The sequence below is a fragment of the Vicugna pacos genome, chromosome 2 (assembly GCF_048564905.1).
Source record: "Vicugna pacos chromosome 2, VicPac4, whole genome shotgun sequence".
NCBI classification, from domain to species: Eukaryota; Metazoa; Chordata; class Mammalia; order Artiodactyla; family Camelidae; genus Vicugna; species Vicugna pacos.
The window spans coordinates 36,001,669-36,016,439 of record NC_132988.1 but is presented as its reverse complement, the minus strand read 5'-3'; the positions used below and the strand labels follow the sequence as shown (position 1 = coordinate 36,016,439).

General features: G+C 36.3%; 1 protein-coding gene across 1 annotated transcript in view; it reads right to left on the bottom strand.

Annotated features, from left to right (window-relative positions):
• Positions 1-13,851, bottom strand: part of TNIP3 (TNFAIP3 interacting protein 3) — an 82,284-nt gene extending 68,433 nt beyond the window's left edge. The window contains exon 1 of the mRNA XM_072937952.1: positions 13,784-13,851. Within this exon, the coding sequence (XP_072794053.1) occupies positions 13,784-13,815 (32 nt within the window). The 5' untranslated portion in view covers positions 13,816-13,851. The remainder of the gene's footprint in view (positions 1-13,783) is intronic.
• Positions 13,852-14,771: the final 920 nt, after the last annotated feature.

The following is a 14,771-nucleotide window of genomic DNA, read 5'->3' as shown; positions in this document are numbered from 1 at the left end:
GGCCTCAAGATCAGTTAAAAAAAAATGATCAATGAGGCATAGCTCAGAACATAAAAAGACATTAAGCTTTGACAGCTGTAAAGCAGGAACTTCTAAATCACAAAGAGAAATTAATTAACAAGTCTCAGGAAAATCAAAGAAAATTCCATTAAAATTGGATCTATTCAAGTTTGGTAAAACCAAGATACACCAATACAGATCTTCCTTGATTTATGATGGCATTGCATCTCAATAAACCCATTATAAGTTGAAAACACATTTGTTAATACACCTAACCTACCAAACATCATGGCTTAGCTTAGCTTACCTTGAAAGTGCTCAGAACATTTGTATTAGCCTACAGTTGGGCGAAATCATCTAACACAAAGCCTGCTTTATAGTAAAGGGTTGAAGATCTCATGCAATCCATTGAACACTGAAAGTGATAAACAGAATGGTTGTACAGGTATAGAATGGCTGTAGGTATATTGGTGGTTTACCCTTGTTATGGCACAATTGACTGGGAGCTGCCACTCACCGCCACTGCCCAGCATCCCAAGAGAATATCACACTGTATATCAGTAGCCCAGGGAAAGATCAAAATGCAAGATTTTATGTACAGTTTCTACTGAACGTGCATCACTTTTGCACCATCATAAATTCCATAAATGGTTAAGTCAAACCATTGTTAAGCTGGGGACATCTGTACATGATTTACTAAATGTCACTGAATTAAGCAACTAAGTCTATGTAGATGCTATATTTCCTTTAAATCTCTCTACACTATTTCATAAGTCTGGTGATTTTTAAATGTTCTAATTAACTTCTCTAACACTGAGTTGAGGTATTAACATTCGAGTGAAATTTAGAACCTGAGGAGAGGGTTATGGGAGCCCCAAATGTATAACAGGTCAGTAGGAAGTACAGGTGGCCCCTGGGACTTTTGACTGGCGTTCAAAGTGGGGCCAGTCTTGTGGGACTGAGCCCTTAACCTGTGGGGTCTGTGCTAACTCTAGGTAGCTAGTGTCAAAATTGAATTGAATTGTTTGTATTTGTGTTGGAGAACTGGGTATGTCAAAAGTCACTCACTGAATGTCAGAAAAAAATGTTACATTGGATATGACTGATGCTTTATAAACCCAAGTAGCATTATAAATAGAAAGGATATTGAGCCCAGAGGAAATAGCAAGGCTTCAGATTAGCCTTGTAAATTCTGATCCATAAAGTTATGGCAAATCTCACAAATACTCATGTGTGGCTCTGAAGCTCCATAGAATAACTACAGAAGAATCAATGTCCTTTATCCTTTGATCCAAATGGGGTGAGCTAAATATGAGTTATAAATTTTCATTATATGCTTTTTATTCACTCATTCAACAAATATTTATTGAAGTTAGTTATGGGCCAAGAACTGTCCTAGATGCTTCTTATATTTCTTATTGGGAGAGACAAGTTAATAACCTATTTTTGAGTATTATATTGACTTATACCTAATTTTACATGATGGTTTCTAAGTAAAGAGAAATTTATTGAAATTTGAAATATTTTTAAGGCAAAATGTTTTCTATACATAACTTATGTTGATTGTTTGTTGATTGTTTTAAATACATCTGTAGGATGACTGAATGCTTGCTATATGCCAGGGGCTCTATAAATATTATCTTATTTAATCTTCACCACTGTTATTATCCCCATCAGGAAGATGAAAAAAATGAAGATTTTAGAAAGATGAAGTAACTTACCTAAAAAGTGCGATTTGAACTTGTGCAGTCTGACTCAAGGAACCACACTCTTAACCACAAAACTGTTTTTAAATGGTGTCGCTGAGATAGTGGATGCTCTTTACTTGTCAATAGATAAGACCTTCTGTCAGCTTTGCTCAAAAGGATGGGTGTGAGTTTCCGTGTGCCATTGATGAGAATGGGGTCTCATTATCCTCTAACAAGTTACACCATATAATAGAGAAAAGATTAGCACTATATAGAGATGAAATGAATCCTTGTTCTCTAGAACATTTCTACTGGTCATAAATTGAACCAGATTTGGGAATCATATCTTTGATAATAATTAAGTACCTGTGTTTCTCTAGGAGACTATTTCCCAATATATTGCCTGGACTTCTGGATTCTTGTTAGATTTTTAGCAGTTGCCTAATCCAAATTCCTCCACAAGTCATCCCAAACCCTTACAGATCAACAAGAAGAGCAAATTAAATCCATAGCAGGCACCTGTAGCATAAATGTCTTAGCCTGCTGGGGCTTCCATAACAAAATACCACAGACTGGGTGGCTTCAAAAATAGAAATTTATTTCTCATGGTTCTGGAGGCTGGAAAGTCCAAGAGCAAGGTGCCAGCAAAGTAGGTTTTATTCTGAGGCCTCTTCTCTTGGCTTGCAGATTATGCCATCTTGCTCACATGATCTCTTCTTTCATTTGTGTGTGTAGAGAGAGCTCAAGCTAGCTCTCTGGCATCTCTTCCTATAAGGATACTAATCCTATTTCATCAGGACCCCACCCTTATGACCTCAATTAATCTCATTTATCCCCTAAAGGCCCCATCTCTAAATACTGTCACATTAGTTCAGGGCTTCAGTATATGAATTTGGGGGGAACACAGTTCAGTCCATAGCAATAGGAGACAGAGAATACTATAAATTTTAATTCCAAACCAACAGAGCTAGGTTTGGGAACCACACCAGAGCAGGGTCTGGTGAAGACTGGATGGAAAAGAGAAACACACTTGTTGAGGTCTAGTGGTGATGAACAAAAATCTCCCTGAGAAAGAACAAGTCCTCATTACTTCCAAAACAGGTACATGACAGAAACAAGTTATTTATCTTGTCTCCCCTATATAAGCCATATCTCAGAATAGTCTATAGTTTGGGGGGAAATTTCTAATTATTAAAGTATTCTACATAACAAAGAAAAAATGGTAGAATGCTCCATTGTTATTTTATAATAATAATGAATGAATGGATCTAGGCAATTATCAGAGGCTGATAGTAACCCCTAGCTGTAAGTATTTCCTGGTAGAAGATATAAGATAACTTACAAGGTAGTCTTACCAAATAAATAAATAAAACTTGATTCTGACCAGGCTTTTAGACCCAAGGAGTAATTTATAGTAAATACAGTAGACAGAGGAGTATATTAAAGGGTCAAGATGATGGTTGTTGGCAAACTACAAATTATCCAGTTTCTTCAAAAGAACAAGAGCAGCAAAACAAAACAACAACAACAAAGCTGCAAGGAAAAAAAGAAGAGAAAGAAGGAACTGTTGACCAAAAGATAATTAAGAGCTGGATCAATCAACTTAAATGCTTGATCCTAGTTCAATACACTGTAAATAGAAAAAGGTCAATTGGAAAAATGTTAAGACTGGATATTTTGTGATGTGAAGAAGTAGTTATTATTCTGTATAGCACAGGAAACGATGTTCAATATCTTGAAATAACCTTTAATGAAAAAGAATATGAAAACGAATATATGTATGTATATGCATGACTGGGACATTGTGCTGTACACCAGAAATTGACACATTGTAACTGACTGTACTTCAACAACACCAGAAATTGACACATTGTAACTGACTGTACTTCAACAAAAAAAAGCAGTTATTATTATTGTTAAATACGTTAGGTGTAATAATGATATTGTGGGTATTATTTTTTAATTCTTATCTTTTGGAAATACTGAAACATTCACAGATGAAATGAAATGACATTTTGGAATTTCTTCAAAATCCAAAGTTGCAGAGTATGTGTGGATATAGATGAAATAAGTTGCTCATGTGTTGAATATTATAAAAACTGCTATCATGATTAAGGGGTTCACCATAATATTCTCTCTGCTTTTGTATATGTTTGAAAATATTCACAATACATTTTTTAAAAGGAATATATCGTAAAATTTGAGGGAAAAAAACAAAGAGGGGAAAGTCCCATTCTGAATGGGAAAATCCTCAGAATGTGTCTGAGAACTGGTTTCTGGGGACCCAGAGATCAAAAGGCCGCCATCAAAAACTGTGACGAGTCTGAGACTTTACCCTACTTGGAAACTAACAATTTAGCTGGTCAGTGTTTCACGGATACTGACAGAAGAGATGAGGCTTCTACACCAGAGACGAAGGACTTCTAGCTCACTGAAAGAGCAGTAGCCAGAGTATCAGCCTTTTTGATAAACTGGGCTAGTTCCTCAAGCCTGCTTCTCACAGTGAGGGGCAAGGGTAGCCAGGTGGCACTGGCGACCAAGTGCATTGCCTTACAGAGGAGGAACCCTGATCTTAGGAAAGTGAGTATTTTTATCCTGGACAGTAATATGCCTACCTGCTACAAAGGGAGACACTATATGCCAAGACTGTAAGTAGTTGTGCCCTCTAGTCCAGAGAAGCTATTCCTTTTGTCTTCCAAGAGTTTTGTTTCAATAAATATCTTTGAAAAAGTAACCCAGAACAAAGGCAGTTAGTGCCTCTGCTTGTCAGACGCGCATGAGTGTGAGAGGCCATGGAGAACTGTCTCCCTTAGGAAGGCGCCACCATGAAGGAGAGGGTGAGACCTGGAAGGAGGAAGCATCCTGTTGAGTCTGGTAGTGAAGAGATACAAGAGAGCAAGTTGGGGAATTGAACCCTATAAAAATGAAGTCAGAAGATACATCAACCTCGAACAGACCAACTACCAAAGAAAAATCATTTATCTTTACCAGCAGGCGAGGGGCCTCTTAAAAGAAGAAACCTAGCAAGACATTCTCACCAAATCAACATAAAAACATCTATTATTCCCAGTCCAAGAAAATGATTATAAAATGACAAGTGACAACCATGAAAAACACAAGAAGGAAATAGAAAATGAGACTCAAAAGATTGTAGCTGATGAAAATAGTCTCTAAAAACCTAAACATGAAGCACAGGGAAATTATGATAAAACACCTACCCCAATGAGAATTAAATATCTCTAAATAAGCATTTTTAGATATAAAGGAGGACCTTAAATCACAAATTCAAAAGACCCAGTACAGAAGTGAACAAAAGCACAGTTTAAAATGAGATATGATCAAATTCAGGAAGGCAAATTGGAAAAATGGTAAAAGTCATCTCCCAGGTGAAGGCCACATTGTAAAGTGTCCAAGGAAGGATAGATTTGACTACAAGTCTCATAAGTGATTTTGAACAGAGGAACAAAAATGAAATGAAGAAATAAATAGGATCAGAAAGAAAGTGCTCAATATAGAACAGCAAAAAAGATCCAATACATTTCATTTTTCTGAATAAGAAAAATAAAACAATGGAATAGAGCTACCATAAAAACTAATCAAAGTTAAAAAAAAAACAACGAAATCTTAATCTTATTGTTGAAAGTGCCTCCCAGTCCCCACCTCATACCTTCAAAATTACAAGACAGAGTCTAGCAAAATTATTCAATTTTTTAAGAATTGGTCCTCTGGGAAAAAAAATACCAAGAAATTTACAAAATTTCTTGACTGAAATATCACAAGCAAGACAAAAAAGACATGGCGTTTAAAAAAAATTTAGGAAAGTATGAGTAAAGAATCTTGTATTCAGCTATGCTGCTTTACATGTGTCGAAACTGAAGGAGCTTTGGCAAAAGGACTGCTGATGAGTATTAAAATAGTAGGTCTAAGAATATACCCAAGGCTAAAACAAAGACGAGAACAAGTATGAAAAGGCATTATGTAAATTATGTGTTCTGACAACATAAAAATAATTTTAAAAGTTGTAGGAGAGGGGGAAAAGTAGAATAATTTCTGTGAAAAAGTAGAAGTATTTCTCATGAATAAGTTCATTGATTGCTGCATAGATTATAGATAGGAGTCAAAGAATACCATTTAAATCTAACAAATCAGATAACAGAAGCTTAATCAAGGGGAAAAAAGGATTAAGGGAATTTTAAGAGTTCTTAGCGCAGAGTTAGCCAACTACTAGAATAAAAATACAAGCTTTCTTAAATGCGAAAATAAGCACTAAAATATGCAAAGAAGACAGACCAAGTGGAGAAGAAAACATTGTAAATCTAAAATTAATAGTAACATCAAATAAGAAGACAGAATTAAGAACAAACATGCCGATCCTATCAACAAATGTAAAGCGGCTTATCTCGGCTATTTAATGAACAAGATTTTGAATGTGGCTTACAAAGCAAAATCCATATCTCTGCTCAGTAGAAAAGACACTCAATAACTAAGTGATTCCAAGAGGCTAACAGTAAGGTATTGGGCCAAGGCAGAGCCGACAAATGAAAACAAGAGTCAAAATGCCGGGGTTGATATCAGCAAGGTACAATTTGAGTGCAAAGCATTAAATGAGACAAGTTAATGCACGTTGCAGTTAACTGGATGTAAATACACTTGATGAACTACCAAGTCTCTGACCAACAAACTGAAAATGACAGAAAATATAAAGCCTCAGATAGTATCTAAATCCTGTCTCACTTCTAAAATAATTCTCCAAATTGATCTTGACTTTACTATGTTTCAGTAATAGGCAGACATCAATGGTACGTTATGAATTTAACTCTTTTTCTTAGAGCCCTGTTAAAATCCCAAGAAATGGGATTCTTTAAACCATCCTTACTCTACAAGGGCAAGGAGAACTGGGAGAGGAGAAACAGTAGATGAACATTTTTCAGTCAATTTTGGGGAAAAGAAAATCGGAAGTCATAATTGAATTACTGGAGCAGAGGAAGGTAAAGGCCACATCTTTAGCGAGAGAAGCCACCAAAAACAGAGGACAATTTGTTCCAGAGAATATCTGAGAGGCTGAGCACTTGAAAGGACGGAAGACAAAGCTGAAACTAGGGAACCAATTCTCTCTCTGATTTTGGAGCATTTGAATCCCTGAGGTCTCTCCTCATGTGAACCCGGGCAGCCAGGCAAATATACCCCATGTGTGGCCAGAGACTGATTCTTTTGGAAAGATGAAACCAAAAGCCTCTGGAAAACAAATAAACAAAACAAAACAAAACAAAAGCCTCTGGATTCAGGGACAGGAGGCACAAAAGAAGTCTGGGGTGGAGGTGAAGTGCGGCATGAAAATCTACATAGTAAACTGTAGTAGTTTGAGATCCCGTCCCTCACTTCTGCTCTAAATACCTACAGCCAGTCATATGTCTGAAGACTAAAAATTGGAAAAACCCTCCCTAGAACAGCTGAACTGCCAGAAAAGAACCAACGATCAGAAGAGCTGTGGTGGTGAAGTAAGTTCTAGGAAAAAAAGCTGCACCGTTGGCCAAAGAGTAACAAGCCCGGTTGGAGAGATGGACGATAAGGTCAAGAAACGAGGATGTTAGAAAATAAGTGACTGATGGGATTGACTATAGAGGAAATCAAGGAGTAGGCTGTCTCATCTGGGGAGAAGGACATCTAGAAAGTCAACCAACTGAAGTGGCAGAGCAACTTTTAACTCCAGTAAGGGATGGCATTCTTAGGAAAGAAATTTTGACCAGAGTGAAGTACTTGGTTGAATAGTAAGTAATATTCGGAGCAACAATAACAATGTAGAAAAATTACTTGACTTCTGGAGGGAGGTAATCTGGCATTATTTCGCTTGAGAACATTGTTAAGTGCATATTTGTTAAGTGCATATCGAAAGTCTTTTCTCAACTTTCACTCAACAATTCCACTTTTAGGAATTTATCCTAGGAAAACAAAAACGAATGCGCACAAAGGTTTAAATACAAATATGTTTATTGCAGCATTGTCCCTAATAGTAAGAGACTGAATAAAACATAAATGTCTCAAACAGGGAATCAGTTAAAAAAATATCGATACAGCTATATAACTGGATACTATAGAGATAAATATTTTCTTGGGAAAATATTCATAATAGACTTACCTAAATTTTTTTTTTGAAAACAACCTTTTCTCTATAGTCCCATTTTTAAAGGAAAAACAAAACGTTGTAGAGAGAGAGGTGAAAAATTCTATCAGTAGTTATTTTGGATGGGAGGATTAAACCTGAGTTTCCATTTCTTCCTTTTCATCTTGATTTGCAAACACTAAAGCCTTTTGCATAAATATAACAACTCTTAGAGATGCCACACACAGAAAGAACTGACTTATATACATCATGTTTTAATGTTATAATTAGAAAATAAAAACGATTTTCAAAAAGAAAGAGAAAGAAAGTTAAGGAAAATAAGAAGATGACATGGCGGCAGGTTAATTTGTAATGTTCAGAAAAGTGTTCTGCTTAGCAGAGGAGTAGAGGCTAAATTAGTCTCCACTTATCCACTCATTCAACAAAAATTTCAGAACATTAACCACGTGCTATGCCCCGTGGTCAGCTCTTTTCCTGTAAAGAGCAACTGACTATTCAAAAGGTAAGACAGAAGCAGATGGAAATAACCAACAATCACGTACTGAAGTTTACTTTTCTCTGTAGCTTGTAACCTATGCTAAATTTAGATGTAAAGGTGAAAAGACTTTCCAAGTTGTGTAAAATATTAGATAAACGTAAGTCTGACTATGCATAATAACACCTCAACAGTGTCACATTCAAATATTGATAATAACAGCAGCATAGGGTGTGAAACTCATCTAAGTTTTGTTGCTAATGTTTACACTACTTTTCCTGTTTACGTTCTAAAATTGTGATACAGTACAAAGTAAAATAAAAATTTTAAAAGACTAATCATCCAAATGATCTGAGTCTTAAAACAAATGATACTTCACTTTTTCACATGCTTTATTTTCTGTAATAATTGAAAACACTGATCTGGTAATATACAGAGAATATTGGAACTTACATGGTTAGAACAATGGAAGTAATTTTATTTGGAAAGCAGATGTCTCTAGCTTAGGATTTCCTAAATGAGAAATGGAAAAATGACTCTCTAGTGCAGTTGCCTTGGAAAGTGAGATGATGTGTGATGTAAGTAATTGCAGTCCTTCCTAACAGAGAGGTATATCAGGATATAGAGTGGGCACTAGGTCAATATAAAAATTAGCAAATGATGAAAACGATTAAATGCAGGGAATGAAAATTTATTTCAAATAAATTCTGAACATAACCTGCCTCCTTTTAAAGTAAACCTATGTTTGAACAGAGACATATGTAGTATTCGAAGCAGAAGCCTCCCAGAGATGAAAAAACTCAATTCACTGAGGATATTAAATTTAAATGTTCAATTTATACGAAGGAATAAAAGAGAAAGAGCCAAACCAAAACCAAATCGAATTTTCCAAACTCAAATCCCTTCATTTTTCCACATTATTTCCTCACTTTGTGTTTTTACATAACTTCCTGTTAGCATAGCATAGAGCGGTGAATTCCTAATTTTCAAATTGCCTTGAAAACTGGAATTTTGCTAATGCAATAACTTCCATCATGTTAATCGGCTTTGAACTACGTCAGATTCAAGCCATGGGAACTAAATGTACTTCTTTAGGAGGGTCTGTGTATTTAATTACCACGTTGGCGGACATGCCATTAGCTTAAAGTCTGAAGCCTCCTGTGAGAAAAGGACAACTCTTAAGAGTTGTCACACATGGAAAGAGCAGACATATAACTCATTCAGCTGGCTGCCTGTTGTCTGTGGCCCTCCTGAGGCCTAATGTAGACCCCCAAGGGATTTCTGTGCCTCCACACTTAAAGACATTTCCACTGACGTAACAGCTAGCAACTCAGTCTCCAGATACACCAATTTCATGCAGAGAGGGAGTACCAGCCCTTCCCAGGTAAGTGATAAGTAGCTCCTTTGGAGAATTCTAATTTGGTGTTCTTTCCAATGATATCTCCCCAAACATTTCCTAGCACACAGTAGGAACTTTACAAATGATTGCTGCATTGAATCAAAGAGTTTATATAGGCATAAAGTATTAAAGACAGAACAAAAGATATACTGTAGATATTTTCTTGGGCATTTTGGAAAAGCTGGGCTTCAGAAAATGGAAAGTCTGTGTTCACCCCATGGGTGTTTTGTATGGAAGAAACTTTTCCAAAATGTACTATATAGAGTCTGACTGAAAACCCAAGTTTTCTAAAAGCCCCCTATCTTAAATCTCTGTAAGTGTATCCATCCAATAAAGGCTGATTTTATGTAAGATATTACACATAAACACATGCTTGAGATGCTACTTTCTTATTTTGGAAAGAGAAGAGGTTTAATTAGACTGTTGTCCTGAAACCCAACGTAACTTTGATGTTTACTAGTTTGAAGAACTAGAATTTCTGAAAAACCGACAAATTTCGTTTCATGAATTTTAATATTGAAACTATTTAAATTAAAGCATGACTAAGAATTAGTAAAATTCATGAGAAAAAATTTATGATGATCTGTGATGTTTTGTGAGTCATTAAAAATACTTACTCAGCACTTCAAAATTAATTTCTTTTCTCTGACAAAACAGTGTGAATGGACTGAAAATAATGTCTGAGAAAGCAGTTGATACTATTAACTTCTCTACAATGTGGACAGTAACTATATAAATGGCTCTTTATTCTGCCTTTTCAGAATAGTTTAACTTAGGGTCAGGTAAGAAAGAGGTTAGAAACAAAAAGTTCAAAAGAATTGTAAAAATGCTGATGATATCATAAAAAAGATCATTTTAGCTTTTGCTTAGCACATAGTCTTGCTTAAACCAAAACATCTACCCATCACCCCATAAACGTCCCTACACTACTCTTCCCTTTATGAGCAAAAAATTAAGCTTTAAGGGACATTTAATAGCCAGCAGCTGTTTGGCTGCCAAATACTGCATCTGGAGGGGAGTGCACTATCCACATGGAAAAAAATAAAAAACAACTATTGTTTAATTTTCTTAAAGTACACCAATGTTTTGCATAAAGACATTTGAATGCTTTGAATATAGGGAGAGACACAGGAGCTCCTTAAGTGCATCTAAAACCAGTATATTGTTCTCAGGAGGCAACAAATAACAGAGATATTCCACCATGTTTAAGACATAGGTTTAGTCAGTGCTAACGTGAATGAGTTTAACGCCAGGTAAAGGGGGCACATCATGAGAATTTAACATTCATCCTATTCTACTGAGATTACCTCTCCTTGAAACTATAATGAATCAAAATAGTTTTCCTGGCTAGGTTACAGTGATAGTTTTCTGAACACACAATTTATTTTAAAAAGTACTTCCATTTCTTAAAATACATTTTAGGACAGGGAAAAATCAGCTTTAGAAAAATTCAGACGAGGAGCTGGTCTTATAAGAGTCTGGTAAAGCAAGGATGAACTTTGGGAACATAATATGTTGAGTGGGGCTGCTTTTTAAACAATATGCTTTGAGCTTTTGTTAAAGGGAAATATAAAAACCGTAAAATATTGTATTTATTTTGATTTCTCCCTGGGATCAAAGTTGTTTCCCCTGCCCCTTCACTTTTTACTTTGGAAGAAAGTGTGGTATGACAACCATGATATCAATAGGTAATACTTCAAGAGGTGGCAAATGTTACCCCTGCAGAATCTAAAGTGGTTCAAGTAGAAAGAAGTCGGTTCAGGAGAGAGAGAGGGAAAGACGAGTAGCCTCACTCCTCCGTTCCTGCCCTGATTGATGCCTCTTGCCTCCCTTTCTTCTTTCTCTCACCTCCCCCGAGATAAAAGCATGGAGCGCGACATCTGCCTCATCCACTCATCCTTCCTCTGGACCCCAGGTCATGTTGACCATAAAGGCTAACGTGAAAACCATCTCCGAGCATTTTAAATCGCTGCCAAAGGACCTACCTCTCTCATTCTCTCAGAAACACACACGTTTTACTACTGTAGGAAAAAAAAGTACATTAACTACTAAATTCTGAGTCATTTTCATCATGGGTAAATGGAGAGGATCTAAACATTAATATACACTGCTGAGGAAGGGAGGCAATAGAATGGGACTTGGGAGCTTACAGAGTCCTTATAAGTCTCCATATGGAAGAAAATGGGGGGGGGGCAGGGAGGGTAATTGCTGCTTCTTTGCATCACGGTTAACTGAAGGAAAAGTTAGGATATACGTATCTCCAAAACACAGAAACAGTAGGTTTGTCTGCCTGCATTTCTTCCTTCCTTCCTTCTTTCTTCACTTCCTCTCTTTCCTTTCCTCTCTTTCATTCTTTTTTTCCCCAAACTGATAAAATGTCCCAAATACGGACCTTTGCTACCAAAGGAGAATGAGGTATCCTCTTTCCTAGAAATTGTTCAACATAATATGTTGTCTTCAATGTTTCTGTAATATCTATAGTATCTTAGAGATTGTCAATATAATCAGTTAATCCTCAACCTACTCTTGTGATGTGAATTTATATTTCACTTATACATTTCATAACAATTTATATGAAATTGATCAGTGCTATTGTAGAACTACTGTTGAAGTGGGTTATACTATTGTATGCCAAGTTCTTTCCCTTGAGGTAGATAAAATCTTATCAAGGAGATGAGACTTATACATACAGCACAGTTATAGAATAATAAAGCATAGTGCACAATAAAATGCTTAATTTATATGATTAAAGGCTTTTAGCCTTTTTAACACTTGTTGTAAATGCTGGATGTAACTGAGAGGAATGGGAGAAATCAGCATTTCTATATTTATTCAAGCTTCTAGTCTTCCCCCTTCCCCATTTCAAACCCTGTTGTCAGATTAGCCTATTATCAATCCCTTGTTCAGAATTCTTAATGGCTCTCCTTGTACAGAGTTGTGATTCTCACAGAAGGACATATGGGCCTCTTATAATGGAAAGTTTTTCACAGACCAAGAACCCTGAGAGTATGTCTCCACATCCACAGGTTATGGGAACCCTAGTTTGAACAACACCGACTTAAGAAACTGAGGGTTATTATTTGTTTAAATGATCTTTCACTTGAAAGTTTTGTCTTTATGGACAGAGAAACATTGGCTTATAGAATAAGTTCTCTGCTATCTAGTCTCTCACTCAAATGTGTTTTATATTACACGTCAGATGCAGAAACCAAACGGAACTGCTCATTGGTCCCAACACAAGTCCTCAGCTTACCTACACAACATTTTCGTACACATTCTAACTTCAGCTTCTTTCTCTTTTTCCAACTTCCCCCGTATTTTCTTTTTGCCAGAATTAGGTCAAACAAATTTTCTTCATGCATCTCTTTACTCTCACAGATAAGAATCTCACTGTCCTCTGATTTCTCAGAGCAATTTATCTGTGCCTTTTATAAAGCAAAACATTCAACATACATTATACTTAGGTCTGTGTGTGGCTTTTCACTTCTAAACTGCAAGCAGCTAGAGGAAAAGGACTGGACCTGATTCATCTTCTGCAAGCAGCTGGCACAATGTCTCACACAAAAAAGGTGCCAAATAAGCAGTCAGAGAAATAACGGTGGGGGTCAGTGAATATGCTGAAGCTTGAGAAAAAGCCATAAAAGGTTGATAGAATGTAGAAAATGACTGAAGAAGGGATTTTTTGGTAAAAGATTGAGCAAATTTCTTACCCTGTACCTGAGCTAAGGATTTAATAACTCAGGAGAGAAGATAAAACTACTCTTTACTAATGAAATAGAGTTGTTTCCTAAGAGAAAATGTGTGCTATTCAAGAGAAATTATCTTAAGATCCAAACTTGTCAAGGGAAATATATCAAATATTTAAAAAAAAATCTAACTTCCATAACCTACCATGATCCTTGCCCTTTGAATAGCAACAAAAGAAAATGTGTTCAAATAGTTCACACTGTTATCCACCATTTTTTCCTTATTTTCATGGTTGTATCCTGATAGGTTCTCATCTCCCTTGAATAGACTCATCACTTTTGTCTGAAAGAAGTGCTCTAACTCGAATATTAATATTAGAGTCATACATCCTCTAAATGAAATGTCATCATTACCTTTCAGAATCTTCTACCTGATTGGTGAACATTACCAGTTTCTCTTCATGTTCCTCGTTTTTATTTGAGAGTCGTCCACATGGAATCTAAAAGAAAAAAAAATATAAAGGACATGAGGTTTGGCTGTATGTCAAGTGAAGATAACTATGTCAGTCACTGGAGGAGAAACCACTTGTTAAATGCATTTTTCCTCAAAGCCATGTTTTTCTCTCATGTCTTGTTTTCAACACTGCCAGGTATAAGAAGACAGACTGTGACCTTGCCTTCTGCCTAGTTTAAATCAGATGTAAAATACTGGGTGTAAACATAAGGACCCAGTCTCTCAGTTCAAGAAGAGTCTCATGACAGGGAGAAATTGTCCAGGAGCAAGTAAAGAAAGCTGGACATTCCAACGCACAAGTCATAAACTTCCACGTTGTCAGACTGACATGTTTGTGGTTCAATTAGCCACAGTCCAGAAACGAGTTTCCCAGGAGTGCCTAACGACCAGCGACACCAAGAGCTTTCTTCTCAGAACAACATTCACTCCAGCTTTTTTCTCCAGTAGAATTTAGTGATTGTTTCTGATTTTCAGGATAACAAGGGAACTGGTAATGTGATCATTAAAAGAGAAGGAGGGAATTTTTTAAAAATGTGTGTAAGACACAGATTTTTTTTTCCATTTCCCACTCTTTTTCTATTTAATATTAATTGCAATGTAAGCACCAAACTGTGGCTAAACATTACACAGACATCACAGTCCCTCCTGGGGATTATAGTAGATTCTTCAGATTGAAGCATTTGAAGACTTGTGTATGTTTTAAAAGCCAATTTCTGCAGGCACTTAACACATTTTAAATGCATCTGGAAACCACTAATTGCTGTGATCCCATTAGAAAAGTTAGGCAGTTCAGGTCTGTGGGAAACATGAACTCAGCTTGTCTGCGTTTTATGAGTTTCTATTTAATTGCAACAACAACCCCAAAAAAGTCTGTTTGTCAAAATGCTC